This window comes from Bufo gargarizans, chromosome 8 (assembly GCF_014858855.1).
Source record: "Bufo gargarizans isolate SCDJY-AF-19 chromosome 8, ASM1485885v1, whole genome shotgun sequence".
In the NCBI taxonomy this organism is placed as follows: Eukaryota; Metazoa; Chordata; class Amphibia; order Anura; family Bufonidae; genus Bufo; species Bufo gargarizans.
Genome location: NC_058087.1, coordinates 174556559 through 174580160, shown reverse-complemented (window position 1 = coordinate 174580160; position 23602 = coordinate 174556559). Strand labels below are relative to the sequence as shown.

Below are 23602 nucleotides of genomic sequence, written 5' to 3'. Positions count from 1 at the left end.
TGCCTTATTGATTGTAATTTACTGTGGGTGGGTGACTCGACTAACTCAGGCACTGACCGACAGAAGGTCAGCTACCTGGTTAGTCTCCCCCCGAATGGGAAGATATGTGGCGAAAGCCACTTCGCCACGGTGTTTTGGAGGGGGCTGTTTGCCCGCCTCCTGCCCCTGGATTACGGGCCCTCTCATCAGCCAGGCCTCCTTTGTTCACAAAGAACTTGTACTAACTTGAACCCCAGGTCTAATTCGTGCCATTTTAGGATGTTAAATGTCTATGTGTATTGTAAAGGGTGGGACATTGTATACGTTGAGTAGTGAGGTCTGTTCCATTGTCTCTCTGTGTGTATTGGCGATGTTCCTTTGTCCTGAGAGATAATTGAATTACGTCTCGGTTGTCTCCAGGACAGAAGACTATTGTGTATTCTCCTGCCTGTGATGATTGCATCAACCCAGTGTAAGGTAATTGTATCACAGGCAGAGGGGAGGATTTTGTGTGGGAGTGTCTGAGTGTATTGTACGTGGTTATTGGCTGTTTTTACAAAACCCTGTGGGAGGTAACCATGTTGGAAAATGTGTATAAATCAATGCTTGTGTGTCCAAATAAAAAGTTCCTGCTTTACCCCTTCATGAAGTTTTGGCTCATGTTTGGGGAATGGGATAACTACACTCTTGGGGATTGCTATATCACAATACTCCCCTGAGTATAAGCTCTTGTAAGAGCTTGTTCATGGTTCCTGCTCTCTGGATTTAGGAGAGGTTCACCCACTGGAAGCTGAAGCCCGGTCTTGGGTCCAGCGTGAGTGGAGGACAGTGAGACCCCAACCAAGCTGCGGCGGTTCGTGAGGTCTGTGGTGGTTATGGTGTCAAGTTTAGTGCTTGGAGCCCTCTGGAAGCACTAGGAGCATCCATCATCGGAGGTACCCGGTCGGGGTGCCAGGAGATCCGTTACAAAGACTAAAAGATTTTATTATCAGGGCCCACTCAACAGTATTATACAATAACATTATATACCGTACAGTAACAGTATATACAGTGACATACAGTATATACGAGTAGGAAACAGAGAGTCTGCCAGGGCTGGTTTGAGAGAGCTATCTTGACTAGCCACTAGTGTTGATCGAGCACCAAAGTGCTCGGATGCTCAAATAGAACACCTCGGGATGCTCGGGTGCTCTACCGAGCACCCGAGCACAATGGAAGTCAATGGGAGAACCCGAGCATTAAACCAGGCACCCCCTGCTCTGAAGAGGTGAGGGTGTCTGGTTCACAAGAAAAGGTCAGAAATTGATGGAAACACCACTGAAATAGTTCGGTAACAGCATGTCTGGATGCATCTTGGACTCCCAGGTCGCTGCTGGGAATGATATTGTCCGAGTAGTACGCCAATTTTACAGACTGACAATAATACACACAAAACCGAAGATAAAATCGATTTTAGAGGAAAAATTGTTAGGAAACATTCTTTTCTGTATAATTACTTGTATAGAAAGTGCAAGTGCTGCCAAAAATTACAAGGAAGAGGCACTCCGATACAACCTGTATATCACATAAAGGAGGGCCTCATTCACATTGTTCAGGTAGTGGGACTCCTACACTCATAAAGCCTATTCAGTAAGTGAAAGGGCTGACATAAATTACAAGGAACCGGCACTACAATACACCCTTTATTACACATAAAGGAGGGCATCATACGCACCCTTAAAAAATTATGATTGATGGCCTGCTGGTGACCCTCAAAAACATTAGGAGCAAGGGCCTGCTGATGACCCTCTAAAACATTATGAGCGAGGGCCTGCTGCTGATCCTACCATCTAAAACATTATGGACGAGGGCCTGCTGCTGAGCTGACCTTCTAAAACATTAGGTGTGAGGGTCTGCTGCTGAGCTGACTCTCTAAAACATTAGGGGCCAGTGCCTGCTGCTGATCTGACCATGGAAAAAATTAAGGTTAAGGGCCTGTTGCTGAGCTGACCATGGAATAAATTATGGGCGAGGACCTGCTGCTGAGCTGACCATCTAAAACATTATGGACGAGGGCCTGCTGCTGAGCTGACCTTCTAAAACAATAGGGGTGAGGGTCTGCTGCCGAGCTGACTCTCTAAAACCTTAGGGGCCAGTGCCTGCTGCTGATCTGACCATGTAAAAAATTAAGGTTGAGGGCCTGTTGCTGAGCTGACCATGGAAAAAATTAAGGTTGAGGACCTGCTGCTGAGCTGACCTTCTAAAACATTAGGTGTGAGGGTCTGCTGCCGAGCTGACTCTCTAAAACATTAGGGGCCAGTGCCTGCTGCTGATCTGACCATGGAAAAAATTATGGGCGAGGGCCTGCTGCTGAGCTCACCCTCTAAAACATTAGGAGCGAGGGTAGCCTAATAAGCATGTTGATATGATGGAGGAGGAGGACGAGAAATGGAAGATTTAACCATATACCCTTTTTTGTGGTGGAAGGGGTGCATTGGAATAAAGTGTATTCAATACACCATAAAAACCACATTTAAAGTGCCTCTATGTTCAGCCACTTTCCTCTGGTGGAGTAGAAAAGTCAGGGTCTTGTTCATTTTGATAAGAGTCAACCTGTCAGTTGACAGTCGGATGCGCTTATCAGTTATTATGCCCCTAGCAGCACTAAATACCCGCTATGACAAAATGCTGGCAGCAGGGCAGGCCAGCACCTCCAAGGCGTAGAACGCCAGTTCATGCCACGTGTCCAGCTTGGACACCCAATAGTTGTAAGGCACAGAGGGATCATTGAGGATGCTGACACGGTCTGCTACGTACTCCTTCACCATCTTCCAAAACTTTTCTCTCCTTGTGACACTAGGCTGCGCATCAGGGTGAGGTTGCTGGCGGGGTGTCATGAAACTGTCCCAGGTCTTAGAGAGTGTTGCCTTACCTATGTTGGAACTGCTGTGTGTTCCCCTTGTACCCCCTCCTCGGTTGCCCAAGGAAGTACATACTCTGCAGCCAGCGTTGTCAGCTGGAAATTTTTGGAGCAATTTTTCCACAAGGACCTTCTGGTATTGCACCATTTTGCTAGTCCTCTCCACCACAGGAATGAGAGATGAGAAGTTCTCTTTGTAGCGGGGGTCGAGAAGGGTGAACAACCAGTAATCGGTGGTGGCCAAAATGTGTATAACGGGAGGGTCACAGGAAAGGCAGCATAAAATAAAGTCAGCCATATGTACCAGAGTCCCAACAGACAAGAATTCACTGTCCTCATCAGGAGGATGACTCTCAATCTCCTCATCCTCTTCCTCCTCTTCGGCCCATCCACGCTGTACAGATGGAATATACCTTCTGTGGGTACTACCATCTGTATCGGAGGCAACCGTCTCCTGCTCCTCCTCATCATCCAATTCATGCTGAGAAGACGAATGGAGGGTGGTCTGGCTATCACCCTGTGTACTGTCTTCCCCCATTTCCACCTCTTCCACATGCAAAGCGTCCGCCTTCATTGTGAGCAGCAAGCATTTCAGTAGACACAGAAGTGGGATGGTTACGCTGATAATAGCGGCATCGGCACTCACCATCTGTGTTGATTACTCAAAGTTGCGTAAAAACCTCACAGAGGTCAGACATTCATGCCCACTTGTGAAGAGCGGAAGCTGACTGTAAAGGCAACGACCATGTTGCAGCTGGTATTCCACTACTGCCCTCTGCTGTTCACAAAGTCTGGCCAACATGTGGAACGTGGAGTTCCAGCACGTGCTCACGTCGCACAACAGTCGGTGAGCTGGCAATTGCAACTTTGCCAGACCAGCGGCAGCTGTAGATAACTTTCGGAAATGGGCACACACGCGGCGCACCTTCACTAGTAGCTCAGGAAAATTGGGGTAGGTTTTTAGAAACCGCTGAACCACTAGGTTGAACACGTGGGCTAGGCATGGTATGTGTGTGAGCTAGCCGAGCTCCAAAGCTGCCACCAAGTTACAGCCATTATCAGACACAACCATGCCTGGTTGTAGGTTGAGTGGCGAGAGCCACAGCTCAGTCTGGTCCCTTATACCCTGCCACAGCTCTGCTGCGGTGTGCTGTTTGTCACCTAAAAATATTAGTTTCAGCACGGCCTGTTGCCTCTTCCCTACTGCAGTGCTACACGGCTTCCAACTACTGACTGATGGCTGACTGGTGCTGCAAGTTGAGAATTCAGAGGTGAAAGTGGAGGAGGAGGAGAAAGGGGGGGTTGCAGTCACTAATGTAGGTGCTGGCGGAAATCCTGATGGAAGTCCGGCCCGCAATCCTTGGGTTGGTAGCACCTGTGCCATCCCAGGGTACGACTCACTCCTGGCCTCCGCAACGTTCACCCAGTGTGTCGTCAGGGAAATGTAGCATCCCTGGCCAAAAGCACTTGTCCATGTGTCAGATGTTAAGTGAATTCGGTAGTGTCACGGACGGTGTACAGGAAACAAGGCAAAACAACATGCATAAATGAGTCGCTGGATCCAAAAGCTAAGGAACAAAAGGGAGACCCCTGCAGAAGACCTGGCACTTTCCCTGGCTCCTCAGCCTATGCAAAGATCCGAATGGTGGAGGTTTGCATATCTACGTACCTTGACTATATAACCCCTGAGCACCCTACAATAGTGAGGGGACACGACCACCAGCTCCCTACACAAGATACGGAGGGAGTCAGGGTCACCTGGGATCCAGCAAACAGAAAATAACAGATAAATGTTCCACACTTAACTTTGTAGAAGAGAGGAGAACCAGATGAGCATGCACACACACTCCAGGAAGAAGTATAGGCCGCCCAGAAAAGCATTCTGGGGAGGAATTTAAAGGGAAGCAATTAGTCCAACACATGACAGCTGAGAGAGGCTAACGAGATGAGTAACTGAATACCACAACAAAGAAACTCAAGGAGGAGGTTCTGAAAGGCCTCTGTCAGAGCTTCTCAGCTGTCTGGTTGTGACAGTACCCCTCCCTCTACGAGTGGACTCCGGACACTCAGAACCCACCTTCTCAGGATGGGAGCTATGGAAAGCCCTGATGAGACGAGAGGCCTTAATGTCCGTCACTGGGACCCACATCCTCTCCTCAGGACCATACCCCTCCCAATGAACAAGGTACTGAAGAGAACCGCGGACAAGACGAGAATCCACAATCCTAGAGACCTGAAATTCAAGATTCCCATGAACCATAATCGGAGGAGGAGGCAAAGGCGAGGGTACAATGGGTTGAACATAAGGTTTCAATAAGGACTTATGAAAAACATTATGGATCTTCCAAGTCTGAGGAAGATCAAGACGGTATGCAACAGGATTGATGACAGACAGGATTTTGTAAGGCCCAATAAACCTAGGACCCAACTTCCAGGAGGGAACCTTCAATTTGATATTCTTGGTAGACAACCACACCAGATCACCAACATTCAGGTCCGGACCAAGCACACGTCTCTTATCTGCCACACGCTTATATCTCTCACTCATGCTCTTTAGATTATCTTGAATCTTTTGCCAAATAGATGACAAAGACGAGGAGAATCTGTCCTCATCAGGTAAACCAGAAGACCCCTCTCCCGAGAAAGTCCCAAACTGCGGATGAAACCCATATGCACCAAAAAATGGTGACTTATCAGAGGACTCCTGACGACGGTTATTTAAAGCAAACTCAGCAAGGGACAAAAAAGAACACCAATCCTCTTGATTCTCCGCCACAAAACAGCGCAGATATGTCTCCAGATTCTGATTGACGCGCTCTGTCTGGCCATTCGACTGCGGGTGGAAAGCAGAAGAGAATGACAACCGAACCCCCAAGCGAGAACAGAAAGCCTTCCAGAATCTGGAAACAAACTGCGTGCCCCTATCAGAGACTATGTCTGAAGGAATACCGTGCAATTTGACAATGTGATCAATAAATGCCTGCGCCAGCGTCTTAGCATTGGGCAAACCAGGAAAAGGGATGAAATGCACCATTTTGCTAAAACGGTCCACCACCACCAGAATCACAGTCTTCCCCGAGGAACGAGGCAGGTCCGTTATGAAGTCCATGGACAGATGTGTCCAAGGACGGGAAGGAATGGGTAAGGGAAGGAGAGGACCTGATGGCCGTGAATGAGGGACTTTGGCACGAGCGCAAGTCTCGCAGGCTGCCACAAAACCCTCAACCGACTTACGAAGCGCAGGCCACCAGAATCTCCGAGCGATGAGATCCAGTGTGGCTCTTACCCCCGGGTGCCCAGCAAGGACCGTATCGTGGTGTTCTTTAAAAATCTTGTGTCTTAAAGCGAGAGGCACAAACAACCTCCCAGGAGGACAAAGATCAGGAGCCTCAGACTGGGCTGCCTGCACCTCTGCCTCCAATTCAGGAAAAAGAGCCGAGACCACCACACCTTCAGCCAAAATGGGACCCGGGTCTTCAAAATTCCCGCCTCCCGGAAAACAACGTGACAGGGCATCTGCCTTCACATTCTTAACTCCAGGGCGAAACGTGACAACAAAATTAAACCTAGAAAAGAACAAAGACCATCTGGCCTGTCTCGGGTTCAGACGCTTGGCTGACTCCAAGTAGGCCAGATTTTTATGGTCAGTAAATACGGTAATAGGGTGTCTGGCTCCCTCTAGCCAATGGCGCCATTCCTCAAAAGCCAACTTGATGGCCAACAATTCCCTATCTCCCACATCGTAATTTCTCTCTGCGGAGGAGAGTTTTCTTGAGAAAAAGGCACACGGTCGCCAATTGGCAGGAGAGGAACCCTGAGACAAGACCGCCCCCACACCCACCTCAGAAGCATCAACCTCAACTATGAAGGGTAAAGAAACATCAGGTTGCACCAAGATGGGAGCGGAAGCAAAACTCTCCTTGATATCAGAAAAAGCCTTACGCGCCTCTACTGACCAAGAAGAAAAATCTACCCCCTTTCTGGTCATATCAGTGAGTGGTTTAACAATAGAGGAATAATTCAAAATAAACTTCCTGTAATAATTGGCAAAGCCCAAAAAACGCATCAGCGCCTTCTGATTCTCAGGAAGCTCCCACTCAAGCACAGCGCGGACCTTCTCGGGGTCCATGCGAAAACCAGAAGCGGAGAGAAGAAACCCCAGAAATTGAATTTCTGGAACCGCAAACACACATTTTTCCAGTTTCGCATATAATTTATTCTCCCGCAGGATGAGCAAGACCTGACGTAAATGTTCCTAATGAGTTTTGAAATCGGGAGAAAAAATCAAAATGTCATCCAAATACACCAATACAAATTTTCCCATCAAATGATAAAAAATGCTGTTCACGAAATGCTGAAAAACGGCTGGGGCATTCATCAAACCAAAAGGCATAACCAAATTCTCAAAATGGCCCTCAGGGGTATTGAAGGCCGTCTTCCATTCGTCCCCTTCTCTGACCCTGACCAGGTTGTATGCCCCTCTTAGATCTAATTTGGAAAAGACTTTAGCCCCAACAACCTGGTTAAACAGGTCCGGGATCAGAGGAAGCGGATAAGGGTCACGAATTGTGATACTGTTCAGCTCCCTGAAATCCAGACATGGTCTTAAAGAACCATCTTTTTTCTTAACAAAGAAAAAACCAGCGGCAACAGGTGACTTCGAGGGTCGTATGTGTCCTTTTCTCAGACTCTCAGAGATATAAGCACGCATAGCGATCCTCTCAGGTTGGGAAAGATTGTATAAACGAGATTTAGGCAGCTTGGCGTCTGGGATGAGATTAATAGGGCAATCGTACTCCCTGTGCGGGGGCAAATCCTGAACTCCACTCTCAGAGAAGACATCCGAAAATTCAGAGAGAAAAGATGGTACAGTCTTAGTAGCAACCTCAGAAACAGATGTCATGAGGCAATTCTCTCTGCAAAAGTCACTCCAACCATTTATTTGCCTCGCTTGCCAATCAATGGTGGGGTTATGCTTAGTGAGCCAGGGCAGCCCCAACACCAGAGGGGTAGGCAAACCGCTAAGGACGAAACATGACACATCCTCAACATGAGCATCACTCACAATTAAACGGATATTGTGAACTATGCCCCTTAATGATTTCTGAGAAAGTGGAGCGGAATCGATAGCAAAAACAGGAATATCCTTTCCCAAAGTGCACACCTGGAAACCATGAGTTATCGCAAATTGATTATCAATGAGATTGACCGCTGCTCCACTATCCACAAAAATCTCACAAAAAATGTTCTTGCTCTCTAGCGCCACCCTAGCCGGCAGGACAAAACGGGAACTGCAAGCAAACGGAAAACCTTCAATTTCCGCCTCAACCCTGCCAATAGTAACAGACGGAACATTTTTAAAAGATTTTTTCCTCTTTGTTTCTTTATTATTCCCAGAGAACTGCCTGAATCTCCTAGAGGGACAAATATTTGCCAAATGATTAATACCTCCACAACAAAAACAAACCCTCCCATGCGGGCTGAATCTTCTATTGTCAGAAGCAATCAACCCCAGCTGCATGGGCTCCTGCTCAGAAGGGGCTGACAGCGACTGAGACCCCTGCGCACAGAATGGGACCGCTGCACAGTCCTGGGACCGAGTATGACAGGAAGGAGAGATCTCTCCTCTCTCTCTAAGACGCCTGTCAATACGAACGGCCTGAGACATAGCAGAGTCCAAAGAAATAGGCCTTTCATGAAAGGCAAATGCATCTTTCAATCCCTCTGAAAGACCATGGCAAAATTGACTTCGGAGTGCAGCATCATTCCAACCAGTATCAGCTGCCCATCTCCGAAATTCTGAGCAGTATATTTCTGCGGATTGTTTACCCTGGCATAATAGACGTAGTCTAGACTCAGCCAGAGTAATACTGTCCGGATCATCATATATCTGACCCAGGGCTAAAAAGAATTCATCCACTGAACGGAGGGGCCGTGCCCCCTCCGGCAGCGAAAAGGCCCAGGACTGAGCGTTACCCCTGAGCAGCGATATAATGATCCCCACCCTCCGTTCCTCATCACCAGAGGAATGGGGAAGAAGGCGAAAATGGAGTTTGCAAGCCTCTCTAAAACGCACAAAATTCTCACTACCCCCGGAAAACGTATCCGGGAGCGAGATCTTAGGCTCAGAACAAACTCCATGAACGCCAGCTGAACCGGTCACTTGAAGCTGAGAAAAAGTCCTGCGGAGATCAGCTACCTCCAATGAAAGACCCTGAAGGCGTTCAGCCAAAATTGAAACCGGATCCATGCTTGAGACGGTTATGGCGGCCTATAATGTCACGGACGGTGTACAGGAAACAAGGCAAAACAACATGCATAAATGAGTCGCTGGATCCAAAAGCTAAGGAACAAAAGGGAGACCCCTGCAGAAGACCTGGCACTTTCCCTGGCTCCTCAGCCTATGCAAAGATCCGAATGGTGGAGGTTTGCATATCCACGTACCTTGACTATATAACCCCTGAGCACCCTACAATAGTGAGGGGACACGACCACCAGCTCCCTACACAAGATACGGAGGGAGTCAGGGTCACCTGGGATCCAGCAAACAGAAAATAACAGATAAATGTTCCACACTTAACTTTGTAGAAGAGAGGAAAACCAGATGAGCATGCACACACACTCCAGGAAGAAGTATAGGCCGCCCAGAAAAGCATTCTGGGGAGGAATTTAAAGGGAAGCAATTAGTCCAACACATGACAGCTGAGAGAAGCTAACGAGATGAGTAACTGAATACCACAACAAAGAAACTCAAGGGGGAGGTTCTGAAAGGCCTCTGTCAGAGCTTCTCAGCTGTCTGGTTGTGACAGGTAGACAGGCTTGTAGAGGCTTGATGTGCGCCCCATAGGGTAATTCTGCGAGAACCAAAGAATAAAAGAATAATAAATTGCAAGGCTCACCTTGTAAGGTTGTGCAAATGGTAGGCACAACTCTAATACAAGTTCATCAGAAGAACCTGAAAACCTGGAAATGGAGGTCTGCAGCCACAGGATCAAGAAGAAACTTCTTATCGGAGATGCCTGGGGTCCCCAAGAAGGTAAGTAGTTATTGGAAAACAAAAACATCCCACGGCGCAAGAAACCGTCCACAGGTCACCAGGATCAGGAGTACAATATTTTATTGCAGCAATACAACGCGTTTCGGGGAATCACTCCCCTTCATCAGGTACAAAGGGCTGCACATGTACACAAAACTACACATATTTATACATATAAGGACCACCTGTTTGAGGGTCAGAAGGTCAAAGGGAGTGTTCCCTGAATTAACCTATCTCAAACTAATATACATTTCAAGAAAATCTATACGTTGGGAAATTGTTACCTAAAAACTTGTCATTACTTAAACATATTGTAATAAATATAAAAAAAGGATTTACTTGTTTAAACATTAAACATAAAATCATAAGGGAGGGGGCCGGCACTTGCAGTCAGAGGTCAAAGGCACGTCAAGAGCGCGTCCGGATCGTGTAAGGCCGGGCACATGGTGACGTAACGGTATCACGTGGTCCGGACTCCCATCACATGAGCGGGTCGGGTCACGTGGAAGCCGTTGTCAAGCAACAGGGACGCTCCGATGGTATGGGAGCAGTCCGCTGTTCCTGGGCAGGACTGAATGTTAAGTGGACCTTCAGATGTTAAGTGGACCTTCCTAATAACTGCGTTGGTCAGGGCACAGGTGATGTTACAGGACACATGCTGGTGTAAGGCGGGGAAAAATAGGGGCGGCTGGGGACTGAGTAACGAGGGACATTCGCCGTCATCAGGCTACGGAAAGCCTCAGTGTCCACAAGCCTAAATGGCAACATTTCCAGGACTAGCAATTTGGAAAGATGCGCATTTAGTGCTATGGCCTGTGGGTGGGTGGCTGGGTATTTGCGCTTTCATAGTAAGGCCTAGGGTATGGACATCTGTACGCTGCGCTGGGACACAGAAGAGGATGTGCCAGCTAATGGTGCTTGCGAAGGTCCAGGTGCATAGCGGGAGGCATCCGGGCCTACATCTTGGACAGGGGATTGGCCAGCACGTAACACAGGGGAAGAGGAGGCAGTGGTGTGACCCGCAGACACTGATTGTGGACTCGGGCGTTAGGCACGCCTATTAAGGTGCTTTGATGCCATGTGGCGGATCATGCTGGTGGTGGTGAGGTTGCTAGTGTTCACGCCCCTGCTCATTTTGGTACGCCACAGGTTGCAAATGATAATTCTTTTATCGTCCGCACTTTCCTCAAAAAAGCGCCAGACTGCGGAACACCTACCCATTGTCAAGGGTGATTGTCGCAAGAGGGTGCTCCGGGGAACAGTTGCGGGCCTGTTTGGTGTGGCCCGCCTTCTCCCTTTTTCCACCCCACTGCCTCTTTCAGCCTGTTGCGGTGATGAAGATCCCTTCCCCTCTGTACTGCTGTCCTCGCTCGGCTTGCCACCTTCCACTTCCTCACTCTGGTCATCCTCCTGACTTAACAAAAACCTCACTTATTGAGAACTCTGTCTCATCATCATCATCCACCCCGTGAAACACTAATTGCCGTTCCCCACCGCCATCTTCTTGTAACTGTGGATGCTCAAGAGCTTGGGCATTACTCCCCACAATCTCCTCATGTCCCTCTTCAAGCATGCTTGGCGAGGGGCCCAAATCAAGGAATTGCGATGAAAAAAGCTTCTCTGAATATCCGTGGGATCACTTGTTTGGCATAACTCTCCATGGTGGGAGGAAGGAGAATCAGGGTGAGGATTCTGTTGATCAGACTCTTGGCTACTAAGACTGGACTTTGTGGAAGACAGGGTGGTGCTTAACAGATTGGAAGCATTATCTGCTGCAATCCAACCGACCACCTGGTCGCACTGACTTCGAGAGTAGTGTCCTGGGCCGTCTGCAAACTGGGACATGAAGCTAGGTATCGTGGATTAGTGTGTTTCTTGTGCTCTGGCAGCAGGCACCGGAGATGTAGCGCAGGTAATTTCGCTGCTGTCACCATCGGCTAAAGTTATACAGGAGATGTAGCGCAGGTAATGTCGCTGCTGTCACCATCGGCTAACGTTATACAGGAGATGTAGCGCAGGTAATGTCGCTGCTGTCACCATCGGCTAACGTTATACAGGAGATGTAGCGCAGGTAATGTCGCTACTGTCACCAGCGGCTAACTTTATACAGGAGATGTAGCGCAGGTTATGTCGTTGCTGTCACCAGCAGCTAACGATATACAGAAGATGTAGAGCAGGTAATGTCGCTGCTGTAACCATCGGCTAACGTTATACAGGAGATGTAGAGCAGGTAATGTCGCTGCTGTCACCAGCGGCCAACGTTATACAGGAGATGTAGCGCAGGTAATGTCTCTGCTGTCACCAGAAGCTAACGTTATACAGGAGATGTAGTGCAGGTAATGTCCCTGCTGTCACCAGCAGCTAACATTATACAGGAAATGTAGCGCAGGTAATGTCGCTGCTGTCACCAGCGGCTAATGTTATGCAGGAGATATAGCACAGGTAATGTCACTGCGGTCACCAGCGGCTAACGATATACAGAAGATGTAGCGCAGGTAATGTCGTTGCTGTCACCAGCGGCTAACGATATACAGAAGATGTAGCGCAGGTAATGTCGCTGCTGTAACCATCGGCTAACGTTATACAGGAGATGTAGCAAAAGTAATGTCGCTGCTGTCCCCAGCGGCTAACGTTATACAGGAGATGTAGCGCAGGTAATGTCGCTGCTGTCACCAGCGGCTAACGTTATACAGGAGATGTAGAGCAGGTAATGTCGCTGCTGTCACCAGCAGCCAACGTTATACAGGAGATGTAGCGCAGGTAATGTCTCTGCTGTCACCAGAAGCTAACGTTATACAGGAGATGTAGCAAAAGTAATGTCGCTGCTGTCCCCAGCGGCTAACGTTATACAGGAGATGTAGCGCAGGTAATGTCGCTGCTGTCACCAGCGGCTAACGTTATACAGGAGATGTAGAGCAGGTAATGTCGCTGCTGTCACCAGCAGCCAACGTTATACAGGAGATGTAGCAAAAGTAATGTCGCTGCTGTCCCCAGCGGCTAACGTTATACAGGAGATGTAGCGCAGGTAATGTCTCTGCTGTCACCAGAAGCTAACGTTATACAGGAGATGTAGCGCAGGTAATGTCGCTGCTGTCACCAGTGGCTAAGAAAAAATTACAGCCAATGTCACTGATATTTGGAATGCGGAAACATTATACAGGAGAGGTACCACAGGTAATGGAGCTGCTGTCACCATCGGCTAAGAAACAATTACAGTCAATGTCACAGATATTTGGGATATGGAAATGTTATACAGGAGATGTAGTGCAGGTAATGTAACTGTCCGCAGCTGACACCGTCTACGGAAAAAGTACACTAGATGTCACAGCCATTTTTGTATGCGCACACGTTAAACAGGAGATGTAGCGCAGATAATGTTGCTATCCGCAGCATCTACGGAAAAAATACACTGGATGTCACTGATATTTTTAGGATGCGCAAACGTTATACAGGAGATGTAGCGCAGGTAATGTAACTGACCGCAGCAGACACCGTCTAAGGAAAAAGTACACTGGATGTCACAGATATTTTTAGGCTGCGCACACGTAACACAGGAGATCTAGTGCAGGTAATGTCGCTGTCTGCAGCAGCCAAACAATTGCAAGCTATTTAGCGCAGGTTGCGCTAAAAATATATATTGCTGCCAGATACAACAATGGTCCTTAAAAGGGGGGGCAGCGGCGGCAAGACAGTCACACGGAGATGAGCACTTTCATTGTGGAAGCGCTCATCTTCAGTCATCTGTATCGTCGTCCTCAGGACAGCGATACAGATGGCTGTGCAGCAGGGCAGGGGAGGGAGAGGTGTGTCCCTTCCACTTCCTCTGATAGGCTGCAGGCACTAGGCCGGCAGCCTATCAGAGGCCGGCGCAGACTTCATCGCACCGCCTGAGCCGTACAGCGTGGGACACAGGCCGGAAGAGGCCTGCATTGCATCGCTGACATTGAGGTAAGTATAAGTGTTTTTTTTTGTGTACAATACTGGTGGCTACTGGCACATGATGGGGGGCTCTGGCTACTGGCACATGTTGATGGGGGGTGCTCAGGCTACTGGCACATGATCTGGGGGGCCTATAGCTACTGGTACATGATGGGGGGCCTATAGCTACTGGTACATGATGGGGGGCCTATGGCTACTGGTACATGATAGGGGGGGCCCCGATGGCTATTGGCACATGATAGGGGGGGCTCTGGCTACTGGCACATGATAGGGGGGGCTCTGGCTACTGGCACATGATAGGGGGGGCTCTGGCTACTGGCACATGATATGGGGGGCCTCTGGCTACTGGCACATGATATAGGGGGGCTCTGGCTACTGGCACATGATATAGGGGGATCTGGCTACTGGCACATGATGGGGGGCCTCTGGCTACTGGCACATGATTGGGGGCTCTGGCTACTGGCACATGATGGGGGGGCTCTGGCTACTGGCACATGATAGGGGGGTCCTCTGGCTACTGGCACATAATAGGGGGGGCTCTTGTTACTGACACATGATGGTGGGGGCCTCTTATTACTGGCACATGAGTGGGGGGCATCTATGAGGGCACATTTTACTGGCACATTATTGGGGGACATCTATGGGGCACTTATTACTGGCACATTATTGGGGGCACTTATTACTGGCACATTATTGGTGGGCACTATAGGGCGTCTACTGAGGCCACAAAGAATGGTTATTTTATATAGGGGCTCTGTATAGGGGCATTTTATACTGGGATACATTATGGTGGGTACTATGGGGAAGGGGAGAGAGGAGTACTACGGGGTCATCAATGGGGGCACTAAGAAGGGGCATTTTATACTTACAAATTACCGGGGACACTGAGGGCATCTACTGGGGCACTATATATGGGGAATTTTATACTGGTACATTATGGGGGGCATTAGGAGGGAGGGGGAGAGGAGCACTCTGGGGGCATTTACTGGGGGCACTATATAGGGGTATTTTATACTGGCACATTATGGGGGCACTATGGGGACATTAGCTCAACTGGGGGCATTACAAGGGGGTATTTTTTTTGCACTGTCACATTATAAGGAGAATAATTTCTACTGGGGGGGCATTATGATGGGCTTTATTACTTCCCCATGGTATGAGCCCCCTAGTAGCAGCACCAGCCTCTCCCTGCTCTGCTATCCCTCTGCCCATTCTCCAAATCCTTATTATGAAATCTAAACACAACATCAGCTCCACCAAGCCCCCGGCCAAAGTGTTGAAGTGGTGTCCAAGATCCCCAAGGGTCAAGCCAAGTATCTGTAAGTTTTCATATGAAATATGTTTATGTTATACACATATAGCATACACTGTGCCCCATAATATACAGTTTCTTCTGTAAAAGTCATCAAGTGTCATGGAGGGGGGCCCTTATTGTTTTTCGCCTCAGGGCCCCATTTCACCTAGAACCAGCCCTGCCTGGTTCAGGTTCTGCTTCATGTCCTGCTGCTGGCTGGTTTCTTCAGCAATTATGATTGATGGCCTGCTGGTGACCCTCAAAAACATTTGGAGCAAGGGCCTGCTGATCTGACCATCTAAAACATTATGGGTGAGGGCCTGCTGCCGCTTTGGTGACTCTAGATAATCTGGGGCCGATCGCACGTCCCAGGCGACGATCCATTCGGATGTCTGGCCTATCAACTTTCGATGTTATTGTCAGCGCAAACCATGGTGACTATGAGTAATAGCGAATCAGGGTTCGATTCCGGAGGTGGAGCCTGAGAAACGGCTACCACATCCAAGCAAGGCAGCATGCGCGCAAATGACCTATTAGGTATAATTATTTGCAGGTGAGCTGACCCTGTAAAAGATTTTAAGTGCGGGCCTGCTGGTGAGCTGACCCTGTAAAAGGTTGTAGGTGAGGGCCTGCTGGTGATCTAACCCTCTAAAACATTATATGGGAGGGCCTTCAGGTGAGCAGACCCTGTAAAAGATTGTAGGTGAAGGCCTGCTGGTGAGCTGACCCACTAAAAAATTATATGCGAGGGCCTGCTGGTGAGCTGACCCTCTAAAAAATTATATGCCGAGGGCCTGCCGGTGAGCAGATCCTGTAAAAATGATCTGTTATAATGACACCAGCAGCACTAAATACCCGCTCAGACAAAACGCTGGCGGCAGGGCAGGCCAGCACCTTCAAGGCATAGAGTGCCAGTTCGTGCCACGGGTCCAGCTTGGACACCCAGTAGTTGTAAGGCACTGAGGGATCATTGAGGATGCTGACACGGTCTGCTATGTACTCCTTCACCATCTTCCAAAATGTTTCCCTCCTTGTGACACTAGGCCACCCATCAGGGTGAGGGTGCGCACAGCAGCCAAGAAACGTGCGGGGAGTAGACTCGAGCATGGCGCCGAGTACCGCCATATACCAAGCATCGAGATGCTCGAGCCGAACACATGCTTGATCATCACTACTGATTAAAAATTCCCACGCTGGTGAGTATGGCATTTTAATAGGAAGCTGCTTCTTCATAGCATTTGGTGGATCTTTCAAAAACCCTTTCTAGTTAGTGGAGTGTAGGAGGGTTGAAAACAGCTTTGCCCCTGTTGCAGTGGCAACACAATCTATGTTGAACTGTTATGCAACTGTTGCTGAGGACACACCGCCATTACAATCCACAAATCAGCATCTATTATATCTCGCTACTCCTAAGTGTCCCATGTAATTCAGATAAGAATGAATTACTGCCTATCAAGATGATAGTATAGGGATTGGCAATTCCTACTAAATCAACACACAGGACAAAAGTATAGAAGTATATAGAGATTTAGTTACATCTCATTATCCTTAAATGAGTTGTGCAACAATGGGGTAGGTTTTGGCAACCACCTCCACTTGGCCGGACCTGTAAAGGGTAGACTACCTATCTGCTTCCCGCCACTGGCTCTCCGCTACTTTTCTGGCAGACCGGGCTGCTCCACTGGGCTCCCTTGCTGTAAACATCCGGTTTGACATCACTGCGACCAATCACTGGCCGTGGCGGAGACTAAATCCCCTTACATAATGTCACCATTTGTCATGAAGTCGTACAAGAAGTGATTCGCCACAAGTTTTTCTCATCCATTTGAAACATCATTGACATGTTCACGTACAGTGTCAGAACAGCCTGAAAGTTGTTCACACATACCTCATAGAACATGTGCACGTAAGAAGGTATATCATCTCAGCCGTGAGACAGCTAAAGAAGTGCCAAATCCTATATTCAGGGCTAGTTGCCATCTAGCCTCCACACCCTAAAAGCAGCAAGGACCTGTAGACAGGCCAGGTCTGTGACAGTGACCAGCAAGCCCGTTGTGCCAAACAAAGGAGCCTGACCTGCGAGCAATAGTTTGCCAAACTATAGGTCACAAGAACAAAGATACTGCAGCCTGTTATGGTCTGTGCAGAATGTGCAATACTATGCCATGAGCATGAGGTGAGGTAGCCTATACAGCAGTTACCTCCATCTTCACCGCTGCCACCTAGAAAAGACTCCAGCCCGAGTGTTAATTCTCATGGAAATTGGGTGCTTTGCAAGCCGAGGGAAAGCAAGCTGTTGCCTCTTAAAGTGACTGAATTATTGTTGCCTGTTGCCGCTAAGACGGTGCCCTCTCTATAACACTTTATAACTATATGCTCATTGCCCCATGTGAGAATATAAACTAAGTCTGTCGGCTCTTTCAAGATTGTTGTAACCATCAAGCTTGTTGTTCCACGTGAGACCAGTAAGCTAGAGTAGGAAGCCACAAACACTCAAGAGCCTAAAACATACAGTATTTAGTAAAAGTCTGACCCCCTTACAGTAGGACACACCACTTATCACACTACTACTGTTTTATAGATTGTGTAAAAAGAAATTGCAAAATGATTCTCTTTGCTAGCCAGCACTGGTATATAGCAACCTACCTGAGAATGTGTGTTGAGCAACTGATAAGAAGAGGGAGGCTTTATGATAATTAGCTTATTTCAGCTGCAGAGCAAGCCTTTTATGAGACCTATGGTATAGTGCCCTTAGAAACCGTAGTAAAGAACATAACAAATTCTAAATTAAAAACTTCATAATACACCAAAAACTATAAATTATAACATTATGTCACCATTAGGACATATAAACATGATAGAGGGGTCCCCCACTTAGGTCCAGCTTCTATGAGCCAGCGCAAAGAGCCAACGCAAACAGCATCTCTCTTTTGGGCACATATAGCTCGTTTATGTATTGCTATGTTGTCAGTATTAGGATATATGGATATCATAGAAGTGTGTGGGTCTTCCATTCAGGTCCACCCTCTATGCGCCAAAGCTAAGAGCCAACGGAAAAAGGAGTTCTCACTTGGACACATATAGCCTACTGATGTATTACAGGTAATGACAATTTCATAAATCCAGTTACCATTTTTAGGACAAAATGCACAGGAAATTTTTATTATCTTATCTTTCTGCCAGTTATTAATCCATTACATCCCCTTTTTCATTTAATAACCCAACATCCACACAAATGTTCCCACTGAGGTTCCAAATTTCCTACCTTCATCAATGAGTTGTGTAGCCGATTGAGGTCCAACAGGTTAATGTTACCAATGAAAGGGAGAGGGGTAGGTCCAGGAGGCATGTTTGGTGTGCTTTTCTTAGATCCATTCCTCCAGTAGATGAACAGTGCAACACAAATTACAAAATATATTAACACATCGACTCTAGTCAAAAAGTAGGCAATAAAAGCCATAGTGAAGCACGGTCAGGAATCTGTTCTGAATGTACTGCGGTTACAATATTTATACACATGGACTTAAGCCGCTAAGCATGTTAATCTTTACTAGGGTGCAAATGACCTATGACAAACTGATTGGCCCATGGCCATTCAACAGGGTAGTGGTTCTTGTTTTTTAGTCCACAATTTTAGCTTTACATAGATATTACATTGTGTTTCACTCGAGTTCACCTTAAGAAACGTTGGCAAAAATGTATTGCAATGTTATAGTGCAGCATGAAGGAATATGATTTAAATTATAATCTTATCTATTGTGGTAGTTGTACCACTTCCACAAGTTCACATGGTAATATGAGGACAAGTAAGTGAATTGATACCTGGGTATAATATGATTAACTATTTGTCTACAGATCAAAGTTCTTCTGTGTTTTGAAGGAGAAAGGAAGGTCTAATTCATCTGTTTTTAGAAAGAGAGTCACTGATGTACCAGTAAAGATGATGGGGAAAAAAATCCTTCCATTTACCAGACAACTTCTTTAAAGGGGTTATCCTGGCATTATTGAAAATAGCTGCCAGCATCCATCCCAGAATGTGAATAGGATAGGTTGTGTCCCACTGCAGAGCTGCCGTGGGGTGATAAAGGGGGAAGCTTACTGTGCATTATGCTCCAGCACCTGCCATCAACTCCAACTGTTGAGCATTCCTATCAGGCTGCTCAGCCTTATGACTTCTCTAAGGCAGAGATGCATCATTACAACTCAACAATAGATAGTAATGATGAGATTCTGTGTGTGATATGCCATCATGGCTGAGCAGCCTGACAGGAATGGGGAGAATAAATGCATCATCTGCATCTATTGTAGGGCAATCCTGCTCCCCATTCTTTTCAGGCTGCTCAGCCATGACAGAATATCACACACAGGGTCACATCATTACTATCTATTGTAGAGTAATAAAATCTGTCTGCCATAAGCCATCTGGCACCTTGACAGGAACACACAGCACTGTGACGACAGATGACGACAGGCTCCAAAACATAATATGTAGTGACTTGACTCACAACCTCATGGCTGCTCTGCAGTGGGACGCATCCCCTCCTATTAACATCTTATCAAATGCTAAAGAAAAAAAGAAGGCAGAGCGCACCATAGAGTGATACCTGGGAGACCAGCGATAATGGCGATGCAAGCAAAATCCCAGAAGAAAATGCAATGTTTGTTGGAGCAATACAGCTAAAAATCAGAGCAGACTCATCCGTCTATATTTGAAGAATGGGTTAGTTCCCAAAATGCGCAATCTCAGACTTTTATACTGTATGGATTGCTCTAATAAAGGTCACATCCTTAAGGAGGAGGAACGATCAGTCCTAGATGCGAACATTACAGAGGCTGATGTACCAAATTTGATTTCCTCCTCGCCCAACAACAAAGCCCCTGGTCCTGACGGACTCTGTAATATTACAAAATGCTTAATCCTGAGATCATCCCTGTACTAACCAAGCTTTACAATGCCATATACAAAGACCATGCAGCGGTGGACTTGTTCCTAGACTCTAGGACAATATTACTTCCCAAACCCAATAAAGACATGACACTGCCACTTATAGACCCATATCCCTTCTGAATAGTGATTACAAATTCCTAGCGAAAATCCTATCAATTAGATTACAAGACATCCTCCCTAACATCATACACCCCTCACAAAGAGGTTTCATTAAATCTAGACAATCTGTCAAAAACATCAGGGCAGCTATAGCCGCCACCCTTGAGACACGAGATGGTAATGCCCCCCCAGACACACACACTATTATTAAGTCTAGATGCCGAAAAGGCATTTGATAAAGTGTCATGGCCCTTTCTGAATGCTGCTCTATCCCACAGAGGATTTGGTCCGATATTCTCAGATTTTGTCTGCCATCTCCAATAGGATGTCCACACTACGCTGACAATAAAAGGCTATAACACCCCCTATTTGGATATTTTTAGGGGCACTAGACAGGGCTGTCCTCTCTCTCCTTTACTTTTTAACATTTCTTTGGACCACCTCTTACATCACTTACAGCCACTCCACACCTCCATACAACATAGTCATAATTTAGTCGCTCTGGCCGCATTTGCAGATGATATTCTGTTTATCAAAAACCCTGAAACTACACTCCAACACATCACGGAATCTTATGGATATTGGACAACACTCAGGATATACACAAAAACTCACTGCAAAAAATACACCAAAATTATACGCAACTGACAATACTAGCTAATTCCTCAAGCCGATGTTAAAAGCTGAGAACTTTGCCAATATCTTCCAGTCAGGAACATATCGGAGCCCCTAAGGCAGATTCCTGACTGTAAGATATTGGCAAAGTTCTCAGCTTTTAACATCGGCTTGAGGAATTAGCTAGTATTGTCAGTTGCGTATCATTTTGGTGCATTTTTTGCAGTGATTTGTGTATGTATATATTTTCTCATCTGCACAATGTATCATTTTGTGTAAGATGTTCTTGTGGTGCATGCGGTCCGCCCCAGGCATCCTCCATTGTACGTATTTTTGGCTGGGGATTGCCATTGTCTGCGGACCGCATACGGAGGATTGCTCCCCCGGTTATAGACACGTTACAGTGTCTGGGTTTGGAGCATTTCCTCCCGTTTAGGCCTTTTTTCAGTGAGTTTTTGTCTTTATGTGTATGGAATGTGCCACTTTATTGTGTTGGTAACATTCTTTTGCACCTGGTAGCTTCTGTGTCACATGGTCTGTTGTGTGTGCCACTCACAGCTTTATTCTACCTCACGGTGCATTGGTGATTCCACTATGGAGGCATGTGAGAGCCTGGCTGTGAGTTGGTTTCTAGCACTGTTCAGACCCTGTTCACACACCATGGGCAGTTGAGTGGTAGGACCCCATGCTTGCTGAGACACCGTGACGTGGTGCATGAGGGGCTCCGATATGTTCCTGACTGGAAGATATTGGCAAAGTTCTCAGCTTTTAACATCGGCTTGAGGAATTAGGCACACATTTTGCCTCGGGTACTTCGTTCATCATGGGTAATTGATCAATGTTCCTCACAGTATTATTGTGTTGTTTTCATGCAACTGGTGTTACATTTGTGGTTTGTGGGTCCATCATTGTGCTACAGATTATGATCTGATGATTGGATATTTATCCGATTTGTTACTGGTTTTCACAAGCCACTTGCATGCAGCTCTACCTTTACTGTATGTATAATAATGGATCTACTGTGGGTACTTATGTATTATGTATTAGTGCTAACTGCAGCTAGTATCTGCTGTCACTTGTAGCCCTACCATACACATTTTGACATGCAGACCCATTGACATACCTCTGTGTGTTATCCTTGACTGGACACGGTTCCGGCTTGCTATTGGTCCCTATTCATCAGTCTTATGCAGCTGTATTATCATTTTTGATCCTGCTGCATAGTTTCACCATTCTTCATTGTGCATCTTGGTGGCTACATGTACATGTTTTACCCATGGATATTCATACCATCATCATATTGAGCTGAATACCTGTGTGGTCTCCTCTATCAGGGGTTATCAGGAGTGAGGAGATCTTGTTACCTCCTCCTCGTTTTTTGTCTTCACCTTGTCTATTAACTTTTTTACTAATAAAGATTTACTACATATTATATGTAAATATCTTTGTATAATTTATGGGGGCTATTGGGTTGGTCTGGATAGGAGTTGTGAATTAGCTAGTATTGTCAGTTGCGTATCATTTTGGTGCATTTTTGCAGTGATTTGTGAACACTCAGGATATACTCTAAATTAGGATTAATCTGAAGACATGCTTCTTAAAGGCTACACAGAGACCGAGGTAGACTGCTCATTTCCCATTTCAATGGCGCTCATACTGGGGGTACAGATTACCAAGTCACCGGGCAAATTATACAATGCAAACATCGCTCCCTGTATACGTGAACTTGAGGACACATGGGCAGGCTGGCGACACCTTCCTTTGTCTTACAAGGGGCGGGCGTACCTTCTCAAGATGGTGGAATTCCCTTGTCTGTTATACCTTTTACATTCGCTACCAAACTATTTATGCCCTAGGGATGAGAAAAAAATCAACTGTCTATACCACTGCCCCAGGATACCTTATATTGTCCTACAACAGCCTAGATTGAATGGGGGATTGAACTTTCCTAATATAAGGGCTTATAATATCGCAGCTCTCATGAGAATTGCTATAGACTGGGTTTACTATAAGTCCATATTCTCAAATAGGGGTCAGGAACAGGCCTTTATACCCCGAATAGCCCTCCCTAACCTTCTCCATACCCCAATGGGAGAGATCCCGGAACAGGCCAGGGAAAACATTCTAATAATGTCGACTTGGTGGGCGTGGTAAAAAATGAGAATTCTCAAAAATGTACACCCCCACAACTCATTACATATGACCCTCTTAGCTAACCCACATTTCCAAATGGGGTCACCACATAGAGATTTTTTTGACTGGCATAAGGGAGGTATAACTTTGCTCGGCTACTTGGTGGACCACACCACACATAAGATTGACTTTTGAAACTCTCAAAAGTAAATACCCCACCATTAAGTTAAGTTTCTTCCCTTACTTACAAGACAGTAGCTATCTCCAGAAGTTACTACCCAACCTAACTCTTCGAGAATAGAGTCCGCCTTTACAGGCCTCCTTCAAACATACTAAGGGGACATACCACCAGTTACTACAAATTTCTAAATACACCTCTAGATTATAGTCAAGGGCAATGGGCAATAACTAAGTGGCTCAGCGATATCCCGCAACTAACGATATCCACTTTGTATCAGGCCCTGAAACGCAATCTCCGCTATTTGCCAGCCAGTCGCTACCAGGAGATGACCCTACAGATTTATCACCGGGCATACAGTACAGACCAAAAGTTTGGACACACCTTCTCATGTCTCTCCTGCCTCACCACAACGGAAGCAGCCATCTGACTCAAAGACCCCTATGCGATGGCCCCGTACCGGAAAAATATACAGTACAGAC

The 23602-nt window shown here is 46.8% G+C and overlaps 1 protein-coding gene across 1 annotated transcript in view; it reads right to left on the bottom strand.

Moving 5' to 3' along the window:
- Positions 1 to 18624, bottom strand: part of LOC122945064 (cytochrome P450 2K1-like) — a 60924-nt gene extending 42300 nt beyond the window's left edge. The window contains exon 1 of the mRNA XM_044303899.1: positions 18413 to 18624. Coding sequence (XP_044159834.1) covers positions 18413 to 18607 — 195 coding nt within the window. The 5' untranslated portion in view covers positions 18608 to 18624. The remainder of the gene's footprint in view (positions 1 to 18412) is intronic.
- Positions 18625 to 23602: the final 4978 nt, after the last annotated feature.